This window comes from Carassius gibelio, chromosome B15 (genome assembly GCF_023724105.1).
Source record: "Carassius gibelio isolate Cgi1373 ecotype wild population from Czech Republic chromosome B15, carGib1.2-hapl.c, whole genome shotgun sequence".
Classification (NCBI taxonomy): Eukaryota; Metazoa; Chordata; class Actinopteri; order Cypriniformes; family Cyprinidae; genus Carassius; species Carassius gibelio.
Window position 1 is genome coordinate 24522410 of NC_068410.1, and position 23481 is coordinate 24545890.

Consider the following 23481-nt stretch of genomic DNA (forward strand, 5'->3'; position numbering starts at 1 on the left):
AAAAGTGTGAAAAACAAGAATACTGCATTCAACCCAGTCTCACTGCTTTGGGTACACAGTTTTCAAATGACACATCCATGAAGTACTATATTTATACTCTTAAGTATATTGAAACTAAGATGTACCTATTCTAATATTACATGGTATGTATGACCTACTATGCCAAACAACTATCTTATATTTGGGAGTGATTTAGAAAGACAATATTATTTTCTTTTAATAATTGTACATTGGTATAGGCCTAGGTATTTTTTGATCATATTCTATTAAAGGAAACATGATGGAGATTACTGAACAACAAAACTGGACATCTAGTGAAATGAGTAAACAAGTTTCTTCTATGATTTATAACTCACCAGTCTACTTACCTTATGAAAGCGTATTTGTCTCACCAGCAACTTCCCAACATCACTAACATCAAATAACTTTGCATGATATACCATCAAGGTTCAGTGCAGCTTCAAAAAAAAAAAAAAAAAAAAAAACACGACACAACACTTATATTTAATTGGATGTATACTGGCTGGGCAAATATATATGATTTCTGTGTTTAAGTGCAACGTTCCTTTCTTGTCCCATGTATTTACAGGGTAAACTGTAAAGTGTTCCTGTAGCTCAAATTGGAAGAGCATTGCATTATCAATCGATATCAAAGATTTTTATCTTTTTTTACTAATCATCTACATCTATCAAGCGCAAGGTTGGGGGTTTGATTCACTGGGAACACATGACAGGTAAAAATTATTAGCCTGAATAAACTGAATGTCGCTTTAGATAAAAGTGTCTGCTAAAAGCATAAATTTAATTTTAAATTTACATTTAATTTAATTTAAACAAAATGTGTGGACTGTAATTTAAAGTGTTGCTTGTTCCCCTTATTCTGTGTAGTTAGAGGGGAGGTGGCTACAACAAACTGATCTAAAATTATTGTTGTTTACAGTGGCAAGCGAAAGTTCAGGAACCCCATGCAGAATCTGTGAGAATGAGTAAGATATTTTACATAAAAGATGTTTGCATTTAGTCCACAACACAAAAAAATTAAGGTCATGTATATATACATACAGTACATTATATGCCAGGTTATATAACAATAAACATGGTGGGCTGCTTTATTTAAAGGGCACCTATTATGCAAAATCCACTTTAACATGGTGTTTGGACATGCATGTGTGTTGGCAGTATTCTATCCATACATTACCCAATTTTCTAATTATGCACTCATTAAGTCTCGTCACATTTACAAATACGAAGTTAAATTTTAATTTGTCATTTCATTTTCCCGATCTCTAGAATAACAAACCACAAAACTATTAGCCCACTGAGGGCCTACTGCACGGTTGAACAAAATACAGAGAACAAAAACTAAAACTCAATTTCCCAGCATCCCCCATCTCAGCCCGACCCACCCCTGAATTGTGACAGCAGTTTAGCTGAAGAGTTTGATGGTCACAGCGGTTCATGTGCGACATAAGCCCCTGCAGTACTCTCTTCCAGTTATAGAGAAACATTTGCACACGTGCTTTGTGACGTGCCGTGCGTAAATAACGGAACTGCTTTCGGATCACCAACAAACGCACTTGGGCTAACGTGAACCCATCGATGCTAACTACATGTGGCTCACCGGCTGAGGAAGGGTTGTTAGCTTTAAAGTTAACGTTAACTGATCCAGCTGCAGTGCATTCAATATTGAATCGTTTTTGGTGATGTAGCTAGAAAATGTAGTGTTTAAACCGATCCAGATGTCATTTGGTCTGTGAGCATGGATGTGACGCAGAGTTCAACAGTAACGTTACCTATTTTGATGCGCGTTTAAGTGTGACAAGTTGACAGACTGTCTCGCCTTTCGTCGGTGACCTATTTGAGCGGTGACGTCACTCCGTTAATCTTTAATTTCCGAGCACGCTGTTGTGCGCATAAACATCCAGTCGCGCCGGTTGGAAGCAGCTGGATTAGAAGAAGTTCCCATCTAAACTCAGCCGTCTGGCTCTACCGCTGAAATGGGGTCTAATGGAGACCTCAACGCAAACTCACAGTGTCTCAGCAGCACTGGGGACCTGGCCCTGGACAAAGCAGTCAGTCAGTGGATGGCCTGGGATAAGGTGAGGATGTAACCGGTTTTAAACATTCTCACCGTGACGTTATGACTAGTGTGTGTGTGTGTGTGTGTGTGTGACCATGTTGGCAACCCTTGCCATTGTCAGAGGTTTTCAAAAGTGTTTTCATATTGTTCATATGTTGTTTGTCCATATCAGACTGTACTCATGCACTTTTAAATACAGCATCTGTTGAGAAACTAAATAAATGTGTTTTATGTTATAAACATAAAGTGCACCATAAAGTGCAACGTTTAGAGAGAGAAACTCATTCAGAGAAACATTCAGTATTGCGTTGCATTTCACTGCATTGCAGTGCCAGTTTGAGTCATTCAGAGGTTTTGGCTGTGGTGGCACAGGGATGATATCAGATGCCATTATAATTTGATATGTACCATAGTCCATGGATTTTAGTATCATGAAATATATAATAGTAACAAGGTATGTGCATCTGATCCCAGTACTCTTTTGTAATGGATGGTCCTTCCATGGTACACAACTATTTCCACTCTTACAAAAAGTATTACTCTAGTTCGTGCAGGACATGGTACAGCGATGTTATTAGATTTAAGGTACTAAAGATGATGTACCATGGTATGCCATCACCATGTTTTTGCTATGTTTGTCTGATACATTGTAACAGCTATTTAAGTGTTGTTTTCAGAGTTGGCACATTGTAGTGTATAGATTTTAGTACAGTTTGTAGCACAGGCCAGTTTTATAGTCCTATGTCTGGCTGACCTCATCTTGCAAATGTCAGACTCCACCAGCTCTGGATGACTGGTGTTTATAGAAGTACACGAGAGCAAGCAGCTGGCAGTTGTAAGAGAAAACCATTAGTTCAGCAAAAATAGACAGAAAGTGGCATTTCCCGTCATGGACTGATTAAGTGGTAGGCCTTCTTTTACTGATTATGTACTTTAAATGCCATCTAAACATTCTTGTGTTCACATTTAGGTGGTTCAGCTATCTTACATGTTTGGATTAATCGGAAGTGCAGAGATGAGCTTTCAGCAACGGAAAAAAAAAGATACATTTTCCATCCTGTAAAAAAAAAAAAAAAAAAAAAAAAAACCATGCTTAGATGCATTACAGCTGACTCATTGCTGCACCTGGCATACTAAAGCAAATGCTGGGGAGAGTGTCTGGTGCTGCCCTCTGTTTCACTTTTTAGATGGGAGAACATTATTGATTTTTGATCTGGTCAATAACGGACCATTTGCAATGCTCTGCGGTGTCCCAGAATCACATTTGTCCTTAAAAATCCCTCTTAGACTTCTTAGACTTCTGTACTTTACTGTTATGTGTGGGTCTGTTAGGGCTGTTAGTTTATTTGCATGAATGAATGAATAAATGAAATGCCAATTAAATAAATGATTGCATATCAGTATTTGCCGGGAAAAGTCCCAAATCGAAGCCATTTGGGAACTATGTTGGGACCCCCAAAGAATATAGACTTAGGGGTCATTTTATGCATGGGTTCAAGGATGTTGTTATTATTTATTTCTATTTTCTTGTGAAACTTAAGTTGACAACACTAGTTTTTGTGTCTTTAGAATCCTCAGACATGGAAGCAGATGGAGTCTCTGGTGCAAGAGGGCCGTGTGGTGGAGCTGAGGAGGAGGTTGTGCTCCAGGATGACGTTTGGGACCGCTGGATTGAGAGCGGAGATGGGTGCAGGCTTTGCTTGCATCAATGACCTCACTGTCATCCAGTCTACACAGGTTGGTTCAGGTTTACAGTGTGCAGGTGGAATCTCATTATTTGACCTGCTTGCACTTAGTGTGAGGTAAAAAGAACTCTGTTTGCGGTGTTTCTTGTAAAACAAATTCCATTCATATAGTGATAGCAAGAATATAACACAATATAATGACAATATGTCTTTACCATTGAAATACTGTTGAAGTATTTCCACGGTGATGAGCAGCAGATAATAAGTAATAATAGGTTATATGTCGTTATTTTCCACTGTAGTTTATCATTGTTGTATGAAAATTAAATGATTGGACAAACTGGCTAACCATCCCAGTAATTGTAATACTTGATTATAATTAAGTAAACATAAGCAGATATTGGTAATTAAGGCCAGGTGATTAAGCACACAAGTGCCACTCATTCAGAACTGGAGGTGACCGATGTGAAGCCAAATGGATTCAGACTGGGCCACATCAACCAGTAATTTTATTTCTATTAATGGACGTTAAAAAAATTCTGGAAAGAATGGTATGCGATGCTTGAATATGTTCCTGCCATTGGTCAAGGTTTTTGTTTCATGTGTCCGCCAGGCAATTGGTGGCAAAAAGTCCAAAATGGACACATTTAAAGTGACTGGATTTGGCAACTGGAAAAAATGCACTGAGAAGATCAGTGAACATCAGAAAAGCTGCATGTACATTTCTGGTTAAAAATGAAAGGCCATCAACAGACAATTGAAACTGGAAGCATCGTCACTCAAATCAGCAGTGAACAAAGTTCAAGGAGCTAGTCCACAGTCTAGGAAATGTTGGAAACTTATTTTTGACTGTTTGGATGCTGTGCAGTAAGATAGGACATTGTTTCATAACTCTATTCATGAAGACTTTAAATTGACCCTGCCCTCCATTCATCCAAGCCCCAACCCTCCTACCTGCGAGCCCCTGAGCAACACGAGTAAACAGGATATTACTGTATAATCAAATTGAGATTCATCTGTGAACAATGTCGAATGATGAGAAAAATATCATGCTAATATAGAAACATGGCCTAGATTTCTTTATGACACAAGTGTAGTAGTTGTAAGTCAGATCCTCAAGCTTCTATCTTGTTTGCTTTGTTGTTGTTTTTTATTTATTTCTTGAATTATTTTGCCAGTTACATATTGTCCGTTCTCTGTTGATAATGATGATAACTCTGTTTTTGTCTTCATTTTTGTTGTAGGGAATGTACAAGTACTTAGCCAAATATGTCCCTGACCTGAAAACAAGAGGGCTGGTGGTCGGTTTTGACACCCGTGCCCAAACAATGAGTGGCTGCACTAGTGAACGGTAACCCTCTCCACTCCGTTATATGAACTTTATTCAAATACACCTTCATTGTGTTTATAATCTGACATATTTCATATATACAGTACTGGGCAAAAGTCTGAATTTTCTATGTTTTTCTGTAGTATGGTGGGGATCTATTAGCAGACATCTCATGGTTGCACTTTGTTTTATGTGCTTGCCCAGGAAAGTACTGGATAATATAATGTAACTGCTTGGTTTCGGTGTAGTTTCATGGTCAGTACCTAGTTGTTAACCAGGTATTATATTGTATTATTGTAATAAGTATATAGTATACGGGTGGAACAAGACTGTGAAATAAAGTGCTCTCCATCTCATTTTGCAAGTGAAATGAGCAAAATGCAAAATTGACCAGCAAAACTGCCTGTTGTGGACAAAAGCAGTAAGAGGAAGTGAGAGAAGACATTCTCGCTTCCTGCACTGAACAATAATGTGACATTCAGGCATGTGCTGAGCCCAATTTTATTCTTTTTGCACTGAAAGCACATTTTTAGAGTCATACGAACAATAGCATTAGAAGTTGCTGTTAAAATCGTTCACTCACTCACTCTACTGTAATTTTAACATGAACTTAACTGCACTGCATATGCATGTGTATATGTATATAGATAAATATAGATAATAATTTATTTTTTTCCTCTGCAGACTTGCAAGGTTGACTGCGGCTGTTATGCTTTGTAAAGATGTTCCTGTCTATCTATTCTCTACATATGTGCCTACCCCATTTGTGGTAAGAACATGTTATTGATAGATCATGATAATACTTATTATTATGTGTTTAAATTACAGTTTTAAAAGCACTAAAATATCTTTCTCAACAAAGTTGTTATTTGGGAAGCATGCTAAGGAACAATAATAACTTCTGTGGAATCCGGTGAATAGTTTTTCCATCTTTTTGCCCTCCAGCCATATGCTGTGATAAAGTATGGAGCTGCAGCTGGAGTCATGATCACTGCATCTCATAACAGAAAAGAGGACAATGGATACAAGGTGAGCATCTGCGTATCCTATTGGGAATTTATTTACAAAACAGAAATTCTAAACCGTTTTCAGTTATCAAGGACATCACTGCTGCATCACAGGAACACAATACACTTGGGCTAAAACGACAACTGAAAGATAAGTGTACAATTAAAATATAACAACCAATAATGGAAATTCTGTTATAATTTTGACACCCTGAAATTGTTACAAAAGAACATATTTTCAAGAATGATGGTAAGTGGTTTAGTCGTAACCACTGGCTAAACCACATTTGTTATGACATAAAAATCACTTAGTGGTAATATTATAATGAGATCACTTAGCCACATCACAAAAGGAAGCAAAATCACATGCGCTTGTTTTTTTAGACACTTGCAGAAAAAGGCTTTCCAAAACTAAGTTACTGGGTAAATATTTTTCCATGATTCCTTGGTTGGTAGATGCACCAGGGACCCGAATATAGCACTTAAAACTTGGAAAAGTCAGATTTACATGATATGTCAGCAAGCCTTTATTTTAATAGGCTACCGGCATGTAAGTATATGTGCTTTCGGTTTTAGCTCTGCCAAGTGAAGCTTGTCAGGGAATAAAATGTCACAGTTTCACATTTTTCTCTGAAACCATGCAGCCTAGATTTATGCTTTCAGTTTGAATGGAAATCTTAACTTATACAATATAACAGTAAGTCAATCTAAAATGGTGTTAAAATGGGCATTAACAGCTGGCAACCATGTTGGTATGCAAATGAGGGGTCAAAACTTATTTATCCACCACATTTTTATTTTGATCACACCTGCTCCTCACGTACATAAGTCCCTGTGGATAACATACAGTTGTAATCCAAATTATTCAACTCCCCAAAAACGATCAGCTATCTTTTCCACACAGAGTTTATTTGTTGTGCTGCACACACTGAATTAAAGTGATAGCACAATGTTCACGGTAAAAATGTACATGGATTGAAATTACAATGTGGTGATTACACCTTAAATGCATACAATTAAAGTCTGCTGTGTTTCAGAAGTCAACACATATAGCTTTTTGCTTAGGTTTAAAACAAGGAAAAGTGCACTTTAGATAAACAAGGCAACATAGTAGGTGCACTCATGGAGGTAGGAAAACAAAGTTCTTTATTAACTACAGGATTGCTTGTGATAAAGGTTTAAATGCAAAAGGCAGTACAACTAACCGTTTCTGTCAGTGGAAAGTTTCAGTTTAGAGTGTTTGTGATAATGCCCGTCTCCACCACAAGAGTCACCTAAGAGAGTAATTCCCCTATTTTCAAAACTGAAATTTAGACCCTGAATGTATGTCTGTAAAAGTCCTGAGAAGAGCATAACTATACATAATTCTACATTATTAAAATAATGTTTCAAAAAGATTGGTATCTATGATTGCATCGGCAGATACTGCTTCCTGTGGTCGATGATAGGTGATTGGCACCAAACATCCTGATCAGAGCACCCCTAGCTTCTGTAAGGGGCTGTAAACACACCAAGGTTAACATCACTGATATTTTAGGAGAAAACAATAACACAAGCACACTCTAATATAATGTCCTAATATCTTCATAAATGTATGTGTTGCAGATTTGAGGTCGACTGATATGGGTTTTTCACTGGCAGATGCCGGTATTTAGAAATCGGGACAGCCGATGTCCAATATATAGTGCCTTTTTTTTTTGTTTTTTTTAATTAATCTAATTAAAGTGGGTTTGAGCAAATTATTATTGCAGGTTACAAGATAGTAGTATTAGCCCACTTTAGAGTAATAATACATGGCTCAAAACTTAAAGGGTTAGTTCACCCGAATATTAAAATTATGTCATTAATAAATCACCCTCTAAACCCGTAAGACCTCCGTTTATCTTCGGAAAACAGTTTAAGATTTTTTATTTAGTCTAAGAACTTTCTGTCCCTCCATTGAAGCTGTGTGTATGGTCTACTGTCCATGTCCAGAAAGGTAAGAATAACATCATCAAAGTAGTCCATGTGACATCAGAGGGTCCGTTAGAATTTGTTGAAACATCAAAAATACATTTTGGTCCAAAAATAACAAAAAAAATTCATCATTGTCTTCTCTTCCGGGTCTGTTGTGAGCACGTTCACGAAGCTGCTGACGTGTTTTTTTCTGGTGTGCCCAATAACAAAGATAACACGTCTGCAGTCTCATACGTCATCAGTGTCAGTGCAGTGTCGTGAACACGCTCACAACAGACCCAAAAGAGAAGACAATGATGATTAAAGTCGTCCTTTTTGTTATGAATGGAGATGAACGGAGGTCATACAGGTTTGTAAAAACATGAGGGTGAGTTATTAATGACACGTTTTTGGATGAACTAACCCTTTAAGTATCTTATCAAAACAATACTTTCACATGCAAATTACTTATTTCACTTATGAATAAATCAGCCTAATTTACAGCACAATCAGCCGGTGCAGATTAATCAAAACATGGCAATTATTGGCCATTTAATCGGCAAGCTGATCAATCGGACGACCTCTTGCATATACATTACCTCAGTGCAGTGAGTCTAAGATGTTCGATTTATCTTTTTCAACTTTCTGAAGGTTTACTGGCACAATGGTGCACAGATCTCCTCTCCACATGATAAGGAGATCTTGCGTTGCATTGAGGAGAGTAGTGAACCCTGGCCTGAGTCCTGGAATGAGGACCTAGTTGAAAGCAGCCTCTTACGGAGAGACCCACTGGAGGACGTCTGCCGCTGGTACATGGAAGAGCTAAACACTATCTGCTTCCACAGGTGCAGTCTCTCACCTGTACTAAAGTACTGTTAGTCTTTATAAACTGTACACAAAAAAATAAAGGTGCCAGGAAGAAACTGATGTAAACAGACCATTTCTGTTTTCCCAAGACATTTTTTTTTTTCAGAAAGTTTGACAGATTCTTGATTTTTGTGATTTTTAGCAAGTCAGCTTAAAAATATAATTACTAGATTCAATTACCCTTTTCTTTATTAAAGGGTTAGTTCACCCAAAAATGAAAATTATGTCATTAATAACTTACCCTCTTGTCGTTCCAAACCCGTGAGACCTCCGTTCATCTTCGGAACACAGTTTAAGATATTTTAGATTTAGTCCGAGAGCTCTCAGTCCCTCCATTGAAACTGTGTGGATGGTCTACTGTCCATGTCCAGAAAGGTAAGAAAAACATTTTGGTCCAAAAATAGCAAAAACTATGACTTTATTCAGCATTGTCTTCTCTTCCGTGTCTGTTGTGAGAGTTCAAAACACTGCAGTGTAGTGATATCCGGTTCGCGAACGAATCATTTGATGTAACCGGATCTTCATCACCAAATCGAACTGAATCGTTTTAAATGGTTCGCATCTCTAATACGCATTTATCCACAAATGACTTAAGCTGTTAACTTTTTTAATGTGGGTGACACTCCCTCTGAGTTCAAACAAATGAACGTTCGTAAACCAGATATCCAGACTGCTTTGATTTGAACTCTCTCACAGCAGACACGGAAGAGAATACAATGCTGAATAAAGTCAGATATTTTGCTATTTTTGGACCAAAATGTATTTTCGATGCTTCAAAAAATTCTAACTGACCCTCTGATGTCACATGGACTAATTTGATGATGTTTTTCTTACCTTTCTGGACATGGACAGTAGGGCTGCACGAAATTGGGAAAAAATTACATTGCGATATTTTATTTTTCTGCGATATATATTGCAATATGAAATCTAATCAAATTGTTTCTTACAAACAAAAATGGGGTTTAACTAATTTATATGCGCGAGGGAGAGAGAGCAAGACAGCGCTCATGTTGTTTGAAGACGGTGAGCGTGTGGCCGGGGCTCTCTCAAACGTGGATTCCTACATCGCGATATCGATGCTTAAATGACACATCGTGCAGCCCTAATGGACAGTATACCGTACACACAGCTTCAATGGAGTGAAACTGTGGACTGAGCTCTCAGACTAAATCTAAAATATCTTAAACTGTGTTCTGAAGATGAAAAGAGGTCTCACGGGTTTGGAACTACATGAGGGTGAGTTATTAATGACATAATTTTGATTTTTGGGTGATCTAACCCTTTAACCCTCTATTTAAAGAAAATTATTTTTGTCAGAATTACATAATTGTTAAAAAAATCACTTAAGTAACTGCAGAAAATATGCAATGAATACAACTGCATCTTGTACAAACTTATACATATGTTCAGGAATAATAAAAGAAAAATGCTTAAAAGAAAAAAACAAATTCTCAAAAGTTAAGGTAATTCAAATGCAAAATGATTGAAGGTATTGAAGGAACACCAGTATACTATTATTAACTATACATTTTCTGTAAAAATGATGCACAGCAGCTTTCAGCCTGTCACCATGATGCAAACATTAAATATCAGACATACAATAATAGTTCTATTTTTTTAGGTAAACGTGGACGTGTTTGACTGTTGTGCTAGCATCTCTTGCAGCATCTCATGCATAAAACAGCATGCTAACAACGCTGCGCTCAAGTTAAAAGAAGTTCACTCACATCTTCTCACATTTTTTCCTATACCACTGCTCACGTCAGTAAAATATAATTGTGGCAAAACATTCAATTTGAACTAATCGATAAAAATAAAAGCAGCATCTCGGTGCCATAAAATACATTATTGGACATTTGAGTGTCAAAAGCGTTTTTATCTTCTAGAAAACCTTTTATCTATTACAAAGAATCTTCGTGCACTGTGAATGTTCTTTTTGACACCAAACATACTGACCAAAAAAAAAAGCTTTATTTTTAAGTCTGTATATTGGGATATTAAAAATAATTCCTAATAGAGGTGCATGTGTATATATAAATAATAGAATCACACAATTTCTGCCCCTTCATTGCAGAGAGCTTAATGCGATGTCTCCCCTGAAGTTTGTGCACTCATCTTTCCATGGTGTTGGTCACAACTATGTCCAGAGAGCCTTTGAGCAGTTTGGCTTTCCACCTCCCATCCCTGTTCCAGAACAGAAGGATCCAGATCCAGATTTTTCCACTGTGAGTTGTCCTAACCCAGAGGAAGGAGAAACAGTTTTGGTAAGTTTCTTTCTTTCTTTCTTTTCTTTCTTTCTTTCTTTTGTGTGTGTGTGTGTATATTATTAGGGATGCACCGAAATAAAAATTTTAGGCTAAAGCCAAGCAAAATGAAACACTGGGTTGAATACCGAACAGGTTTTTTTTTTTTTTTGCATTCTATGGCACGTTTAAGATAATTAAAGCAACAGAAGGAATATGTAAAAGTATGGTATTTGGGGTAAATGTGCTCCTGCTGTTGGGGCAAAAGGTGCACGTTAATTAACATCATAATAGATGGCTGACTTTTCCAGTTGTTGACAAGACATGGTTAGATTCAGATGGTAAATATCATATATTATCTTAGACATCTTAGCTCACCATGTTTAGAATGAAACCATCGTATTTAATAAAACTTAAACTATGAGGCTGTTGAATGCTTGAATCTGATTGGCTGACAAATGTTCTGAGGTGTGCAATTATTTTCAGGTAAACTAACAGCGAACGTAGTTCCAGGCAGCTCTCTTGACATATTCGCATATTTAGCTTTAATAATTGTCACATAGTTTGCACAAAAAGGTGTTGTTAGCACTGCCCTGATGATTTTATCAGTTAGCCTATATAGTAGAGCAACTTAAAGGCTACACATGGCATTTCTCACTGTCCCTGTCTCTCTCGCTCGCTTTCTAATAACTTTACTAATAACTGCATTAGATTGCTATCAATGGCTCATGCCTCCATTACCAGCTTCAAATTTATGTTTTGGAACTAGCAAAAGAGGTGTTGGATGAGATGTGGGAGAAATGATCCAACTCACGATAGTGATTTAAGCACAGAAACTTTTAATATGTAATCTGATCGATATCTTGGGGTGTGGAAACCGTAGTATAAGAGGAATCATTGACCCAGGGCCATTGAATTATTAGAACAATAATAAACAACCCGAGGTGTAACGGTCATTCTGCTTCACATTGCATATTTTTCTAATAATTCAACAGGCCATCGTCAATTATTCCTTACATGATATTAAACCTGTCATATAATAAAATTTTGTTGTTACTACTGTAAATCTATATTCAATTATTATGGGATATCTTTCAATGCTTTCAAAATCTTTATATTTTAAATTGATCTTGTGTATTTTAAAATATACATTTTTATATTAACATTTTAATGACATATTTATTGAACAAAAACAAATTCTTTTATCTTTCAAAATAAGCAGAAAGTAGTATACATTTAGCTAAAGTGATTGTTTTGAACAAGTATTAACTTGGACATAATAATAATAAAAAAAAAACATTATTTTAGCTGAACTATTTGCATCAATATCGTTGCCTTTTACCCCATGTGTGGGGTAAAAGCCCCCACCCCATACATTAATACGATTTTTAAACAAACCACTTGTATTATGCCCTGTAGAGTTTCAAACTTGGTGCTGTGATAGGATGTCACCTTTGCAAGTCAATTCGTGAAATTTCATCCCTGGTAGATATTCAGCAGTCAACTGTAAGTGATATTATTGGAAAGTTGAATCATTTAGGTCACGTAAAGAAGCGGGGTCACTGAGTGCTGAGGTGCATGGTGCTCAAAAATTGCCAACACCGATTCCACAGCTGAAGAACTGCAAATGTCCACTGCCATTAATATCTGCACATCTGCCCCACAAGTACAATACCAAACGTCAGATGGAGTGGTGTAATGCATTCTTTTTCTGGATACTGGACCAGTGGAAATTTGTTCCTTCTGATTGGCAACTCTGGGTTTGGCAAATGATGGATGACCATTACCCGTCTGACTGCATTTTGTCAATAGTAAAGTTTGGTGGAGGAGAGATAATGGCATGAGGCTGTTTTTGTGCTCAGCCTCATACAGAAGTCTAAATGCTTCAGCATACAAACACATTTTGGACTATGCTATACCTACGACTTTGAAGGAAGAGTTTGGAAAAGGCCGTTTTCTATTTCAGCAAGGTCCATAAAGACATGGTTGGATGATTTTAGTGTGGAAGAACTTGATTGGCCGGCACAGAGCCCTGACCTCAGCTGCATCAAACACCTTTGGAATGAACTGGAATGGAGATTGTGAGCTATTTCGTCAGCATGAGCAAATACACATTTATACAATTTAAACAAACCTTTGAATGGCTAATGAACATTTAATTTCACAGACCTTGCAGACGTTATCAAATCCAGCTGTGAGATCTTGTTACGGGAGCATTTTTATCCAGCATGATTACGTGTTCTCTGTGTGACTGTTCGTCCATGGGAATTGAATGCTTTAAACTTTAAACTCATGTTTTCAAATTATACTACGCTTTATGCATTTGCCCACTGTCATATTCATGTAATTTTCACTGTGTGCTGTATGCAAAATGAGGGTTAGCCTGGTTTTAATGAAAATGATTCTCAATGCACACAAACTTCCCAGAATACTGAGTGTTCAGTTGGTTACAATTTATATACTATATATATATATATATATATATATATATATATATATATATATATATATATATATATATATATATATATATATATATATATATATCTATATATATATATATATATATATATATATATATCGGCCCCCCTGCTTTCCAAGATATAGGCATCTGCTGTCAAAAAAACAATATCAGTCAACCACCCAACATTTGGGTGTGTGTGTGTTTGTCAGTAAGCAGTGAATTAATGTAGGTGTGTGTATTGTAGGTGCTAGACGACGTATAATGAAGTGTCACATTTCTTAGGCAAATATTTCACCCCCAACCCTTGACAGTCAGTTTCAAGGGACAAGGGGAAGGGGTATAAAATAGAATTGGGATTGGGCCTAAGTCATCATGCAGATACAACCACTGACTTGTGTTGCACTGACACTGACTTTGTTGTAGGAGCTTTCCCTTCGTTTGGCTGAGAGAGAAGAGGCCCGGATTGTTGTGGCCACAGACCCTGATGCTGATCGCTTGGCTGTTGCAGAGCAGAATGACAAGTAGGTTTTCTTGTTCATTAACACCGATTCCACTGCAATTTAATATCTGCACACAAACTGTGTGGTGGAGGCTTCATGAAATGAGTTTCTATGGCTGAGCAGCTACATGCAAGCCCTACAAGCTCTGCAATCGCTTGGCTGTTGTAGAGCAGAAAGACAAGTAGGTTATTTTATGTTCATTAAAACCCTCAGCTGTAAAATGTAGCAGTATCAATTCTACTTAACAGTACTTCTGAACTCTTGAGTGAATCATGTGGCGTATAACTTGTGTCCTATGTTTTGTGGGCAGTTGTGGTTGGAAAGTGTTCACGGGAAACGAGTTGGCTGCATTGCTTGGCTGGTGGATGTTGTTTAACTGGAAGGAAGCTCACCCTGACCCAGCAGATACGGAGAGAGTATACATGCTGGCCACCGCCGTTTCTTCCAAAATACTTAAAGCCTTTGCACGCATAGAAGGCTTTAATTTTGAGGTAAGTTCAAGTCTCAATTTGAAGTTATTTGCTTGAGTGCTTTGCTATTCTTACATATAGACTATGATCTAAATGAAGATTAGAATATTTTTTTTTTTTTTGCTAAATAAAATGCAAAGCCACTGCTTAATAGTTTAACTTCTTACATTACTCTACTCTGTTTTTTTTTTTACTTCACTCCCCTTCATCCTAGGAAACATTGCCTGGCTTCAAATGGATTGGAAATAGAATCCACGAATTAACAAAATCAGGAAAAGAGGTCATTTTTTCCTTTGAAGAATCCATTGGTAAGCACCTTTATCGGCAGACACACCTTAAGTTCAAACTATGTTAAAGGGGTCATATGATGCTTTTTGAAGATCATTATTTTGTTTATTTGGTGTAACAGAGTTGACATGCTTTAATGTTCAAAAAACACATCAAAAACTGTACATTGTTGTAGTTGCTCTATGCCCTGTCTCTCTCAAACAGTCATTTTCTACAAAGTTCCTCCTCCTGACAAGCACAGTCTGGTCTGATTGGCCAACTGACCCAGTGCATTGTGATTGGCCGAACGCCACAAGCACTCATCGGAAATGTAACGCCCCTTTCCATAATCACGCTTCATCTTTGAAAATAAATGTAAAGAATGTTAATAATGTCCTTAGTTTCACCAGTGGTTTTATGTACAATATTTATTGTTCACATCAGGCAAGCGGACTCATAAAAATTATGCAGTGTAGTCTTTATCCAGTCATAAAAACAGAATTCACAGTTTTACATGAAATGTCACAAAATTTGTCAAACTTTGAATTAATCAATCAAAAGTAGGTCATTACACTTAAATCAAATCACAGTATGTATCTGTAAATATAAACCCACAACAATCGTTTTAAATATTAATCCTGCATGTTCTGTGTGTCTCTGTTAAAGGGTAACTAAACCCCTGGTCAGAGCCTGACTCCACCCACTGACAATATTTGAAAAATGCTGAAAAGTGGGAAGAGCACAGCTGAGATAGATGGGACGAACCTAGGGTCGGGCCTGAGCGAGTGCCACGTGACCTGAGACCCGCAGTGACGGATTGATTGACAGCTGCTGTCAGAGTCGCTAAAATGGAGAGTGACTGTAATGACGCAAGTAGCTTTGCAACAGAGCGATCATTTGAAGTAGAGGACTTTTCTCACCTACCTTCACCTGAAGTGGAGGATGTTGAGGTGTTCATATCAATTCAAGCAACTCCCGCACCGCGTCACTTTTCAGCGCGAGCTGTGTGGAGAAGCCCATCTCCACCTCCATTGCGTAGCAGTTTGCACACTCCAGCTCTAGGCGGAGTGTGCCTCAGCTTTAAAGTCTGCTGGTAAACTATGCTGTCCAGCAGTGCTGTCACAACCAGCAACACACCTACGTACCATCCTGACCACTGTACTACATACAGATAAATCTACGCTAACTTGAAGATCTAAATAACTATATAATTGCTATGCTAAATAGATGCTATAATAGTTTATCCTGGTCGTTTTACTTGCAGTTCCAACTCCTGACTCACTACAGTGATTTTGACAGAACAAGATGTTTTTATACTGCCAAGGTCGTGGTAGCTCGTACCAAGGGAAACTGCTTACGTCACTTGCCACCGCAACATCCAATAGGAAAAATCAACTGCAGTAGCCACTGTTCAACCTGAAGAGGGCAGCACTCAGACGTTTTTACAACATATATTATAGAATTAAAACACTTTATACTCAAATGTCAAAGTTACTCAAATCAATGAACAGCACTAATAAAGGCCCATTCTTATAGATCATTAACTAAAAAAAGTTGGTTTAGGGTTTAGTTACTCTTTAATGAATGGCGCAGAAGTGCGTTTCATTTACTACACACAGAGGCACGCCTGACGTTCACAGTGATTTCAGTGTCTGCCGTCTCACTAAATGAGGACGGAAACACATGAACAATGTCTCCAAAACTTCTCTGAGAGTCACTTCATGAGCATTTTACCATTTTATTAAAGTAAAAATAGCTTCATGTCACACAGAACTTTAAAAGCATTCGCAGCAACCCGTCAAAATAAAAGTCCAGTACTCTTATTCAGTAGAATGTAGGCTACATAGCCTACTACTACTAATACTACTACTACTACTACTACAGTAATGTTTTTTTAATTTAAGTAATTTAAGGCTTAATCAAACACCATTTCTTCCATGTTTTAATTTTAATAGTAAATCCCCTTTGTTTGCCTTTTTTTTCATTTTCAGTTATTAAAAGATTAATGATAAAATAAATTAGTTTTATGCCTTCCTTGTGATAACAAATAAACACAGAATTTCTGAGGGAAAAAAAATGCATAAGGCTACTTTAATAAAAAATAAAATAAGTTTATACATTCAAATAATTAAACATTCTAAAACGCAGAATTAGGTAACAATAAAAAAATATAAATCTAGTGAGGGGAAAAAAGTTCATAGGGCCCTAAACTTGTAATTTTTGTTAAACTTTTTATAAATTGATGTGAAAATGTATAAGTTTCATGATTTTTATAAAAAAAAAAAGTTAAAATAAAACAGAATTCAGGAAAAAATAAAATCGATTTCATAGGGCCTTAAATATATCTCAGCCTTAGTGAGCCTGTGTTTATTATATATACTTTTTTATTAAAGTGGAAATCAGTTTACTAAATAATAAACTTGACTGACTTCTTCACTTTAAAGGGATATTTGTGTTGTTTATTTTTATTCATACTATTTATAATTTTGTGCAATTACTTGTCAGTTGAGTCTGTGGCAAAACCTTCTGCAGTGTTTACATGACGTTTATTACTGCACAAAATTATTACTGCAAAAAAAAAAAAATTTGTGTTTTTCAGTTGAATAAGATATCTTTCCCTATATATTTCATCATTAAGGATTTATTTAATTAAAAAAAGTTGAAAAATCTCGTCTCGTTCTCGTGAACCCAGTCTCGTGTCTCATCTCGTGGGATAAATGTTTCGACACACCCCTAGTCATCCATAAAAAGCGTTGCTGTTCTGTTGTAATCTTAAAGATTCCTAAATGTATCTACTCTCGGAATGCCAAATAAAGTGCTTTTGCTCACTTCTAGATACATCTCCCTGACATGACTGCTTCAACACTAACTGTGTTACTGAAACCACGCCTTCTTTCTTTGCGTGGACTTTCGGGTGGCATTACGCAAATATTTCCACATAGTGATGTAGACATGTGGGTGTATTTAAACGAGGTGTTTTAGGGGGCGTGGCAGAGTCTTAACTTTGATCAAGAAAATCTCTTTGGATTTGAGACTTTAGTCTTTGAAACTGTACATATCTTTACGCTCTAAGAGCTTGTAGCACATCAAAGAGAAAGGAGAAATTTAAATCGCACCATATGACCCCTTTAACAGCCCTGTTTGTTCTATAAATATAGTGGAATAGTTTAGATAGTTCACCCAAAAATACAGAATACTGTACGTCACACAGTTTAAAAGGGTGTGTATTTATCAATTTGAGTGTAAAAGCATATGTAGAAGAATGCTAACGTTGTGTCTTCGTCTTTATTTTGATGCCAGGGTTTTTGTGTGGGAACATGGTTCTGGATAAGGATGGAGTCAGCACAGCTGCTGTTGTGGCGGAGATGGCTGCTTATCTACACACCAAAAACCTGTCCTTGAATCAACAACTAATCAACATCTATGAAATGTATCTCTTCTGCTTCTTTTTTTTTCCTTTAAGCGTCTAATGATAATGATTTTTAGGTGTATAATGTATCATTGTGTTCACATTTGATCATACAGTATGTGTTGATATTTCTCTTCACTGTCGTACCCTAGATATGGCTATCACATTTCCAGAACATCCTATGTCATCTGCAATGACCCACCAACTATTCATAAAATATTTAGTCGGCTGCGCAATTTTGGGGGTCCAGGTGTTTACCCAGAATCATGTGGTGACTGCTGCATCACACACATCAGAGACGTGACCACTGGTTATGACAGCAGTCAGCCTGACAAAAAATGTGTACGTCAAAGCAGTTCTTTTGTATATTTCCTGATTGATGACAAACCGTTTGACTGGAATAGATGTTCTCTTAATATCTCCTTTAGATTCTTCCATTGTCAAGAAATAGCCAAATGGTCACATTCACATTTCAGAATGGCATTGTTGCAACACTTAGGACCAGCGGGACTGAGCCAAAGATCAAGTGTTACACAGAATTCTGTGCAGCACCAGGAGAACGGTCCGTATCTTCTATTCAAGTTTTCAAATACCGTATTTTTCAGACTATAAGTCGCACCTGAGTATAAGTCGCATCAGTCCAAAAATACATCATGATGAGGAAAAAACATATATAAGCCGTTCTGCACTATAAGTGGCATTTATTTAGAACCAAGAGAAAACATTACCGTACTGCGAGAGGGCGCTCTATGTTTTCAGTGTAGACTACAGGAGCACTGAGCAGTATAGAGCGCCCTCTCGCGGCTGGAGACGGTAATGTCTTCTCTTGGTTCATTTCTCTTAGGTCATGTCAAATTAATTTTGATAAATAAGTCACACTGACCATAAGTCGCAGGACCAGCCAAACTATGGAAAAAAAGTGCGACTTATAGTCCGGAAAATACGGTAAATTATATTGTTGATCGTTTATTCACTACTTTTTTGTTCAATTCATGAAACATCGATTGATACTGGTTTTGAGAAAGCCTATTTATGTGTGGCTTAAATGTCCAAATGCATTTTGAGGCCACTCTATTTTCATGAACACCACCTAATTTTTAAATGTAAAACACAAATAATAGCAAATTTGATATGTTTTCATTTTTTTTTATTTATGTATTTATTTTGCAGTGATATCTCCAGTCTGGAGGACGTGTTGAGGAATGTGACCACTGCTCTCGTAGAAGAATTTCTAGAGCCTGACAAGAACAACCTGCTTCGCAGATCAGTGTAGCTTAATTGAAATAGTGGTAAGATCATTTTCTTCATGGGCATCTTGTGTAAAACCAGTCCCAAAGGCCTGTCAGTGAACTGTTCTGTTAGTGTTGTTTTATCACTGTGAAATGATTTGAAGCATAATCACCTTACGGCTCTCAAACAAAAAAGTAAACATGACTGCTCATTCATTTTAGTGGTTTATATATGACAAAATATTGTCATGATCATTATGCTCTTTTGCAGTTGAATGTCTTGCTCAAAGAAAGAAATCCTCAAGGCTTTAATTTTATTTGTTACATTTTTTCTGGAGTGTCACATTACTACTATAATGCCAGCTGTATTAGGCCAATTTTCTATGGTTCAGTGTTAGCTGGTGTCCAGATTTCAATATCTCTTAACGTAGACAATATGGTAGACATGGCCTGCTGGTTTTTCTCCGATGTTTTGCCGGGAGCTGCTGCTGCTACCTTTTAAAGCTCTATGAGCATGTGTATTTGTTGTGCTCTCATAAATCTGTGTCCATATTGTATTTATATTTCTCTCTGCTGATGCTCACCGCTTTATATAGCGTCATATGCATTGATAATCATTAGGCAGGCAGGACGGCACCTTGTCGCTTCCTGTGTTTCTGTTGTCACGCTGAATACGCACAGGGTAATGAATGGAATGTATTATTTTTGAAGCTTTTGATTTCTGCAGTGTTTGATGGGCATATTTGACCTTTGTTGGTTATATACACAATAAATCAAAGGTTCAGTGTGCAAACAAAACAAGTAAGGCATTGCATTCTACCAATACATAGAGACAAGGAGAAGGAAGATAATCATTCACTCTTTAGCCATTTGTTACTCAAACACCCACAAGAAAAAAAAAAATAGGGATCCGTTCTTCACACCTTGCTTAATAGATCTGAGATGATTTAAAAGATGCCAGATTTTCTAATTGTGATAACTGATCTCTGGTTAATTTGGTTCTTCGAACGAATTTACGGATTTGATTAAAATATCTGGATAAATATGTTCAGCTCTCTCTCTCTCTCTGGACACGCGGCGGCACGGATGACGCGGTTATTTTAACAACAGAAACACACAGAGCAGCAAAATTATCATTACTTTCACTAAAACAGCAGAATGAAAACAATGCTGCAAATATAGTTACTTTTCTTAGTATCTATTATATCTATAACATGTTCAATCCAGATGTGGCAAGACGTTTCTGAACTACATTTAGCAACTGTTGGCTAAGAACATTTCAAAAGAATCATGTAATTGTAATTGGGAAATTAATGTTTGATGGCTAGGATACAAATTAAACTTTGAAACGGCTGGTTATCTTTCTTTTCTGCTTAAGTTTGAGAAAATTTTGATTATTGTATATATTTTTAGTAGATAATGTTTTAAGTATAACATTAAAATAGTATAGATTTCAGGAGGAAAAGCCTGAAAAGAAACTTTTATTTTTTTGTCACATGGCCTCGCATTTATCTAAATGTAAAAATTCATTACAGGATTTTTTTTTTTTTTTTTTGTCAGGATCTCTGCTTGGAAGAAATATAGAGGCCGTGCCTCTTGGAACTTTAATTGAATACCCCCAATTTATTAAAAAAATTAATCATTTATTTGTATGGTTTTGTTATATCGGTCACATATGTGTCATGGTAGATAGGACTCTATTATAGAATCTGATTACAGAAAAACAGTTTTGAGCATGGTAATGGATTCAAACAAACCAGTAACAGACTGGGTGTACATTAACCTTACATCTGAACTCAGACCAAAGACTTCAGACTTGACTCGGACTCCAAGTTAAAGACTTGTGAACATTTCTGCTTGAAACCATCAGCATCGATTGGCTGAAGGCAAGACCGCAACGTAATGGCATCATATCATTAAAAAAAAGACACCTAATGGAAAGCTTGACCAAATTATGCACCTTTATAAAGAAACAACCAAGTGAACAAAAGTAGTGTCATAACAAATAAATGAAATGTGCAGTGTTTATTTCATTTGTTATTTGTTTTACATGATTATGTCAGTGTTGTTATTACAATTTCATTTAATTTTATCTTTGAAGCAGATTTGTTATGTGACGGCATTTATTACAAGTTTCTTAAGGGTCAAGATAGTAATCTGCATGTCCTGCGCTCCATCACTCTCTTAATAACTGTCACCACTCCAATTAATGCACTACTCACACCAACTCTATAGCATGTGTGTAAGACTCCAATTATGAGGTAATTATTTCATGTTGAATAAATATTTCAGAGAGTAAAATTTACAGATTATAGACTACAAAGCATTTTATTATTTTCAAATACATTTTTTATTATTTTCAATTATTCTCAGTGGATCAGTGTAATAAAGTAGCAGTTGCTGGGACAAATTTTAAGTATCACTTAAAAAAAGATGCAATCTAATCCTGTTTATATGGAACCAGCCTGCACCCGAGCAGGTTTAAGCTTACAGACCAGTTTGCTTTTGACAGCAACTCCGAGATGAGCTTCGAAGAACCAACCAATCCAAGATCATGCCAAATCGTCAACCATTTAATCACGCTAACTGAGTTAACAGTGTACAAAGAAAGGGCCCCAGATTTCTATCAGTTCTCAAGCGCTTATTCCTTGGTTTAGGTTTTAGTATAGATTTCAGCTCTTCCAATTTAATATTTATTATTTTATATTATTTATTTGGTTGTTCTATTACGTCCCCCCCCCCCCCCCCCAATGATTTAGATTTACCTATGTCTTAATATTGAATTTGTGCCATTAATATCCTGCTATTTTGTTATACTCTGTGTTTAAAAAAATTCTTCAGTGTACTATTGTTTGATTTAAAGCTACTATATGATCCTATTCATATTCAAATAAACATTAATAAAAATCAATTTGAAATGTTTCAGTGTTTGAAAGAGTAATACATTTATATTTTAGTTGACTTCACTGGTCGAGAGGGTCAAATGGAGTGTACCTGATTTATTTTTTTTTTTTTTTTTTGCCTTTTGCCTTTTGTTATTATTATTATTATTATTATTTATTTATTTTTTTTTTTATTTTTTTGTGAGTGATAGGTTTGGAAAACCAAAGAACCGTTTTCTGAAGTGTAATGCTTATAAGTACAGACCGCCCCCCCCCCCCCCCTTCATTATTGTGATATATTTGTGAAATATTTATTTGCAGTGTAACATTATGTATATTTTACACACACATACATATATATATATATGTGTATATATATATATATATATATATATATATATATATATATATATATATATATATATATATATATATATATATATATATGTGTGTGTGTGTGTGTGTGTATATATATATATATATATATATATGTGTGTGTGTGTGTATATATATATATATATATATATATGTGTGTGTGTGTATATATATATATATATATATATGTGTGTGTGTGTATATATATATATATATATATATATATATATACACACACACACACACACACACACACACACATATATATATATATATATATATATATATGTGTGTGTGTATATATATATATATATATATATATATATATATATATATATATATAATGTAGCCCTCTACCAATAAATGTTTGTGTTTGGGATGTGTTGTTACTCCTCTCAAGGAATATAGGAAAGATCAATAAATCTGTACAATATTCTTGTGCCAACGATTACTTGGACAGTAGGGTAATTAACATATTATGTTGGCAACCAGTCCACAAATCCACATTTTCACATTCAAACTGCTGAGATGGGTGGATTAAATCAGTGGCTATCAACCAGGCAACCCACTAGGGGGCGTTAGCAAACTTCCACATGAGCTTCAAAATTTCAATGTCTACTGAAATTGAAACAAAATGATATACAATGGGGATGTTATTTTTATTAATATTAATATTATTGTTAATACAATCACTAGGATTTCCAATAATTGGTCACTTTTTTTCTAAACTCATTCACA

At 36.1% G+C, this 23481-nt stretch overlaps 1 protein-coding gene across 1 annotated transcript; it reads left to right on the plus strand.

Annotated features, from left to right (window-relative positions):
* Positions 1–1401: 1401 nt before the first annotated feature.
* On the plus strand, positions 1402–22397 carry pgm2l1 (phosphoglucomutase 2-like 1). The gene is made up of 14 exons (XM_052576130.1): positions 1402–2099; positions 3650–3817; positions 5010–5116; positions 5780–5864; positions 6041–6124; positions 8689–8882; positions 10979–11168; positions 14035–14132; positions 14422–14602; positions 14796–14889; positions 18149–18278; positions 18410–18599; positions 18686–18819; positions 19428–22397. Exons 1-14 carry the CDS (start codon positions 1998–2000, stop codon positions 19528–19530), a joined length of 1860 nt encoding a protein of 619 aa, XP_052432090.1. The 5' UTR covers positions 1402–1997; the 3' UTR covers positions 19531–22397.
* Positions 22398–23481: the final 1084 nt, after the last annotated feature.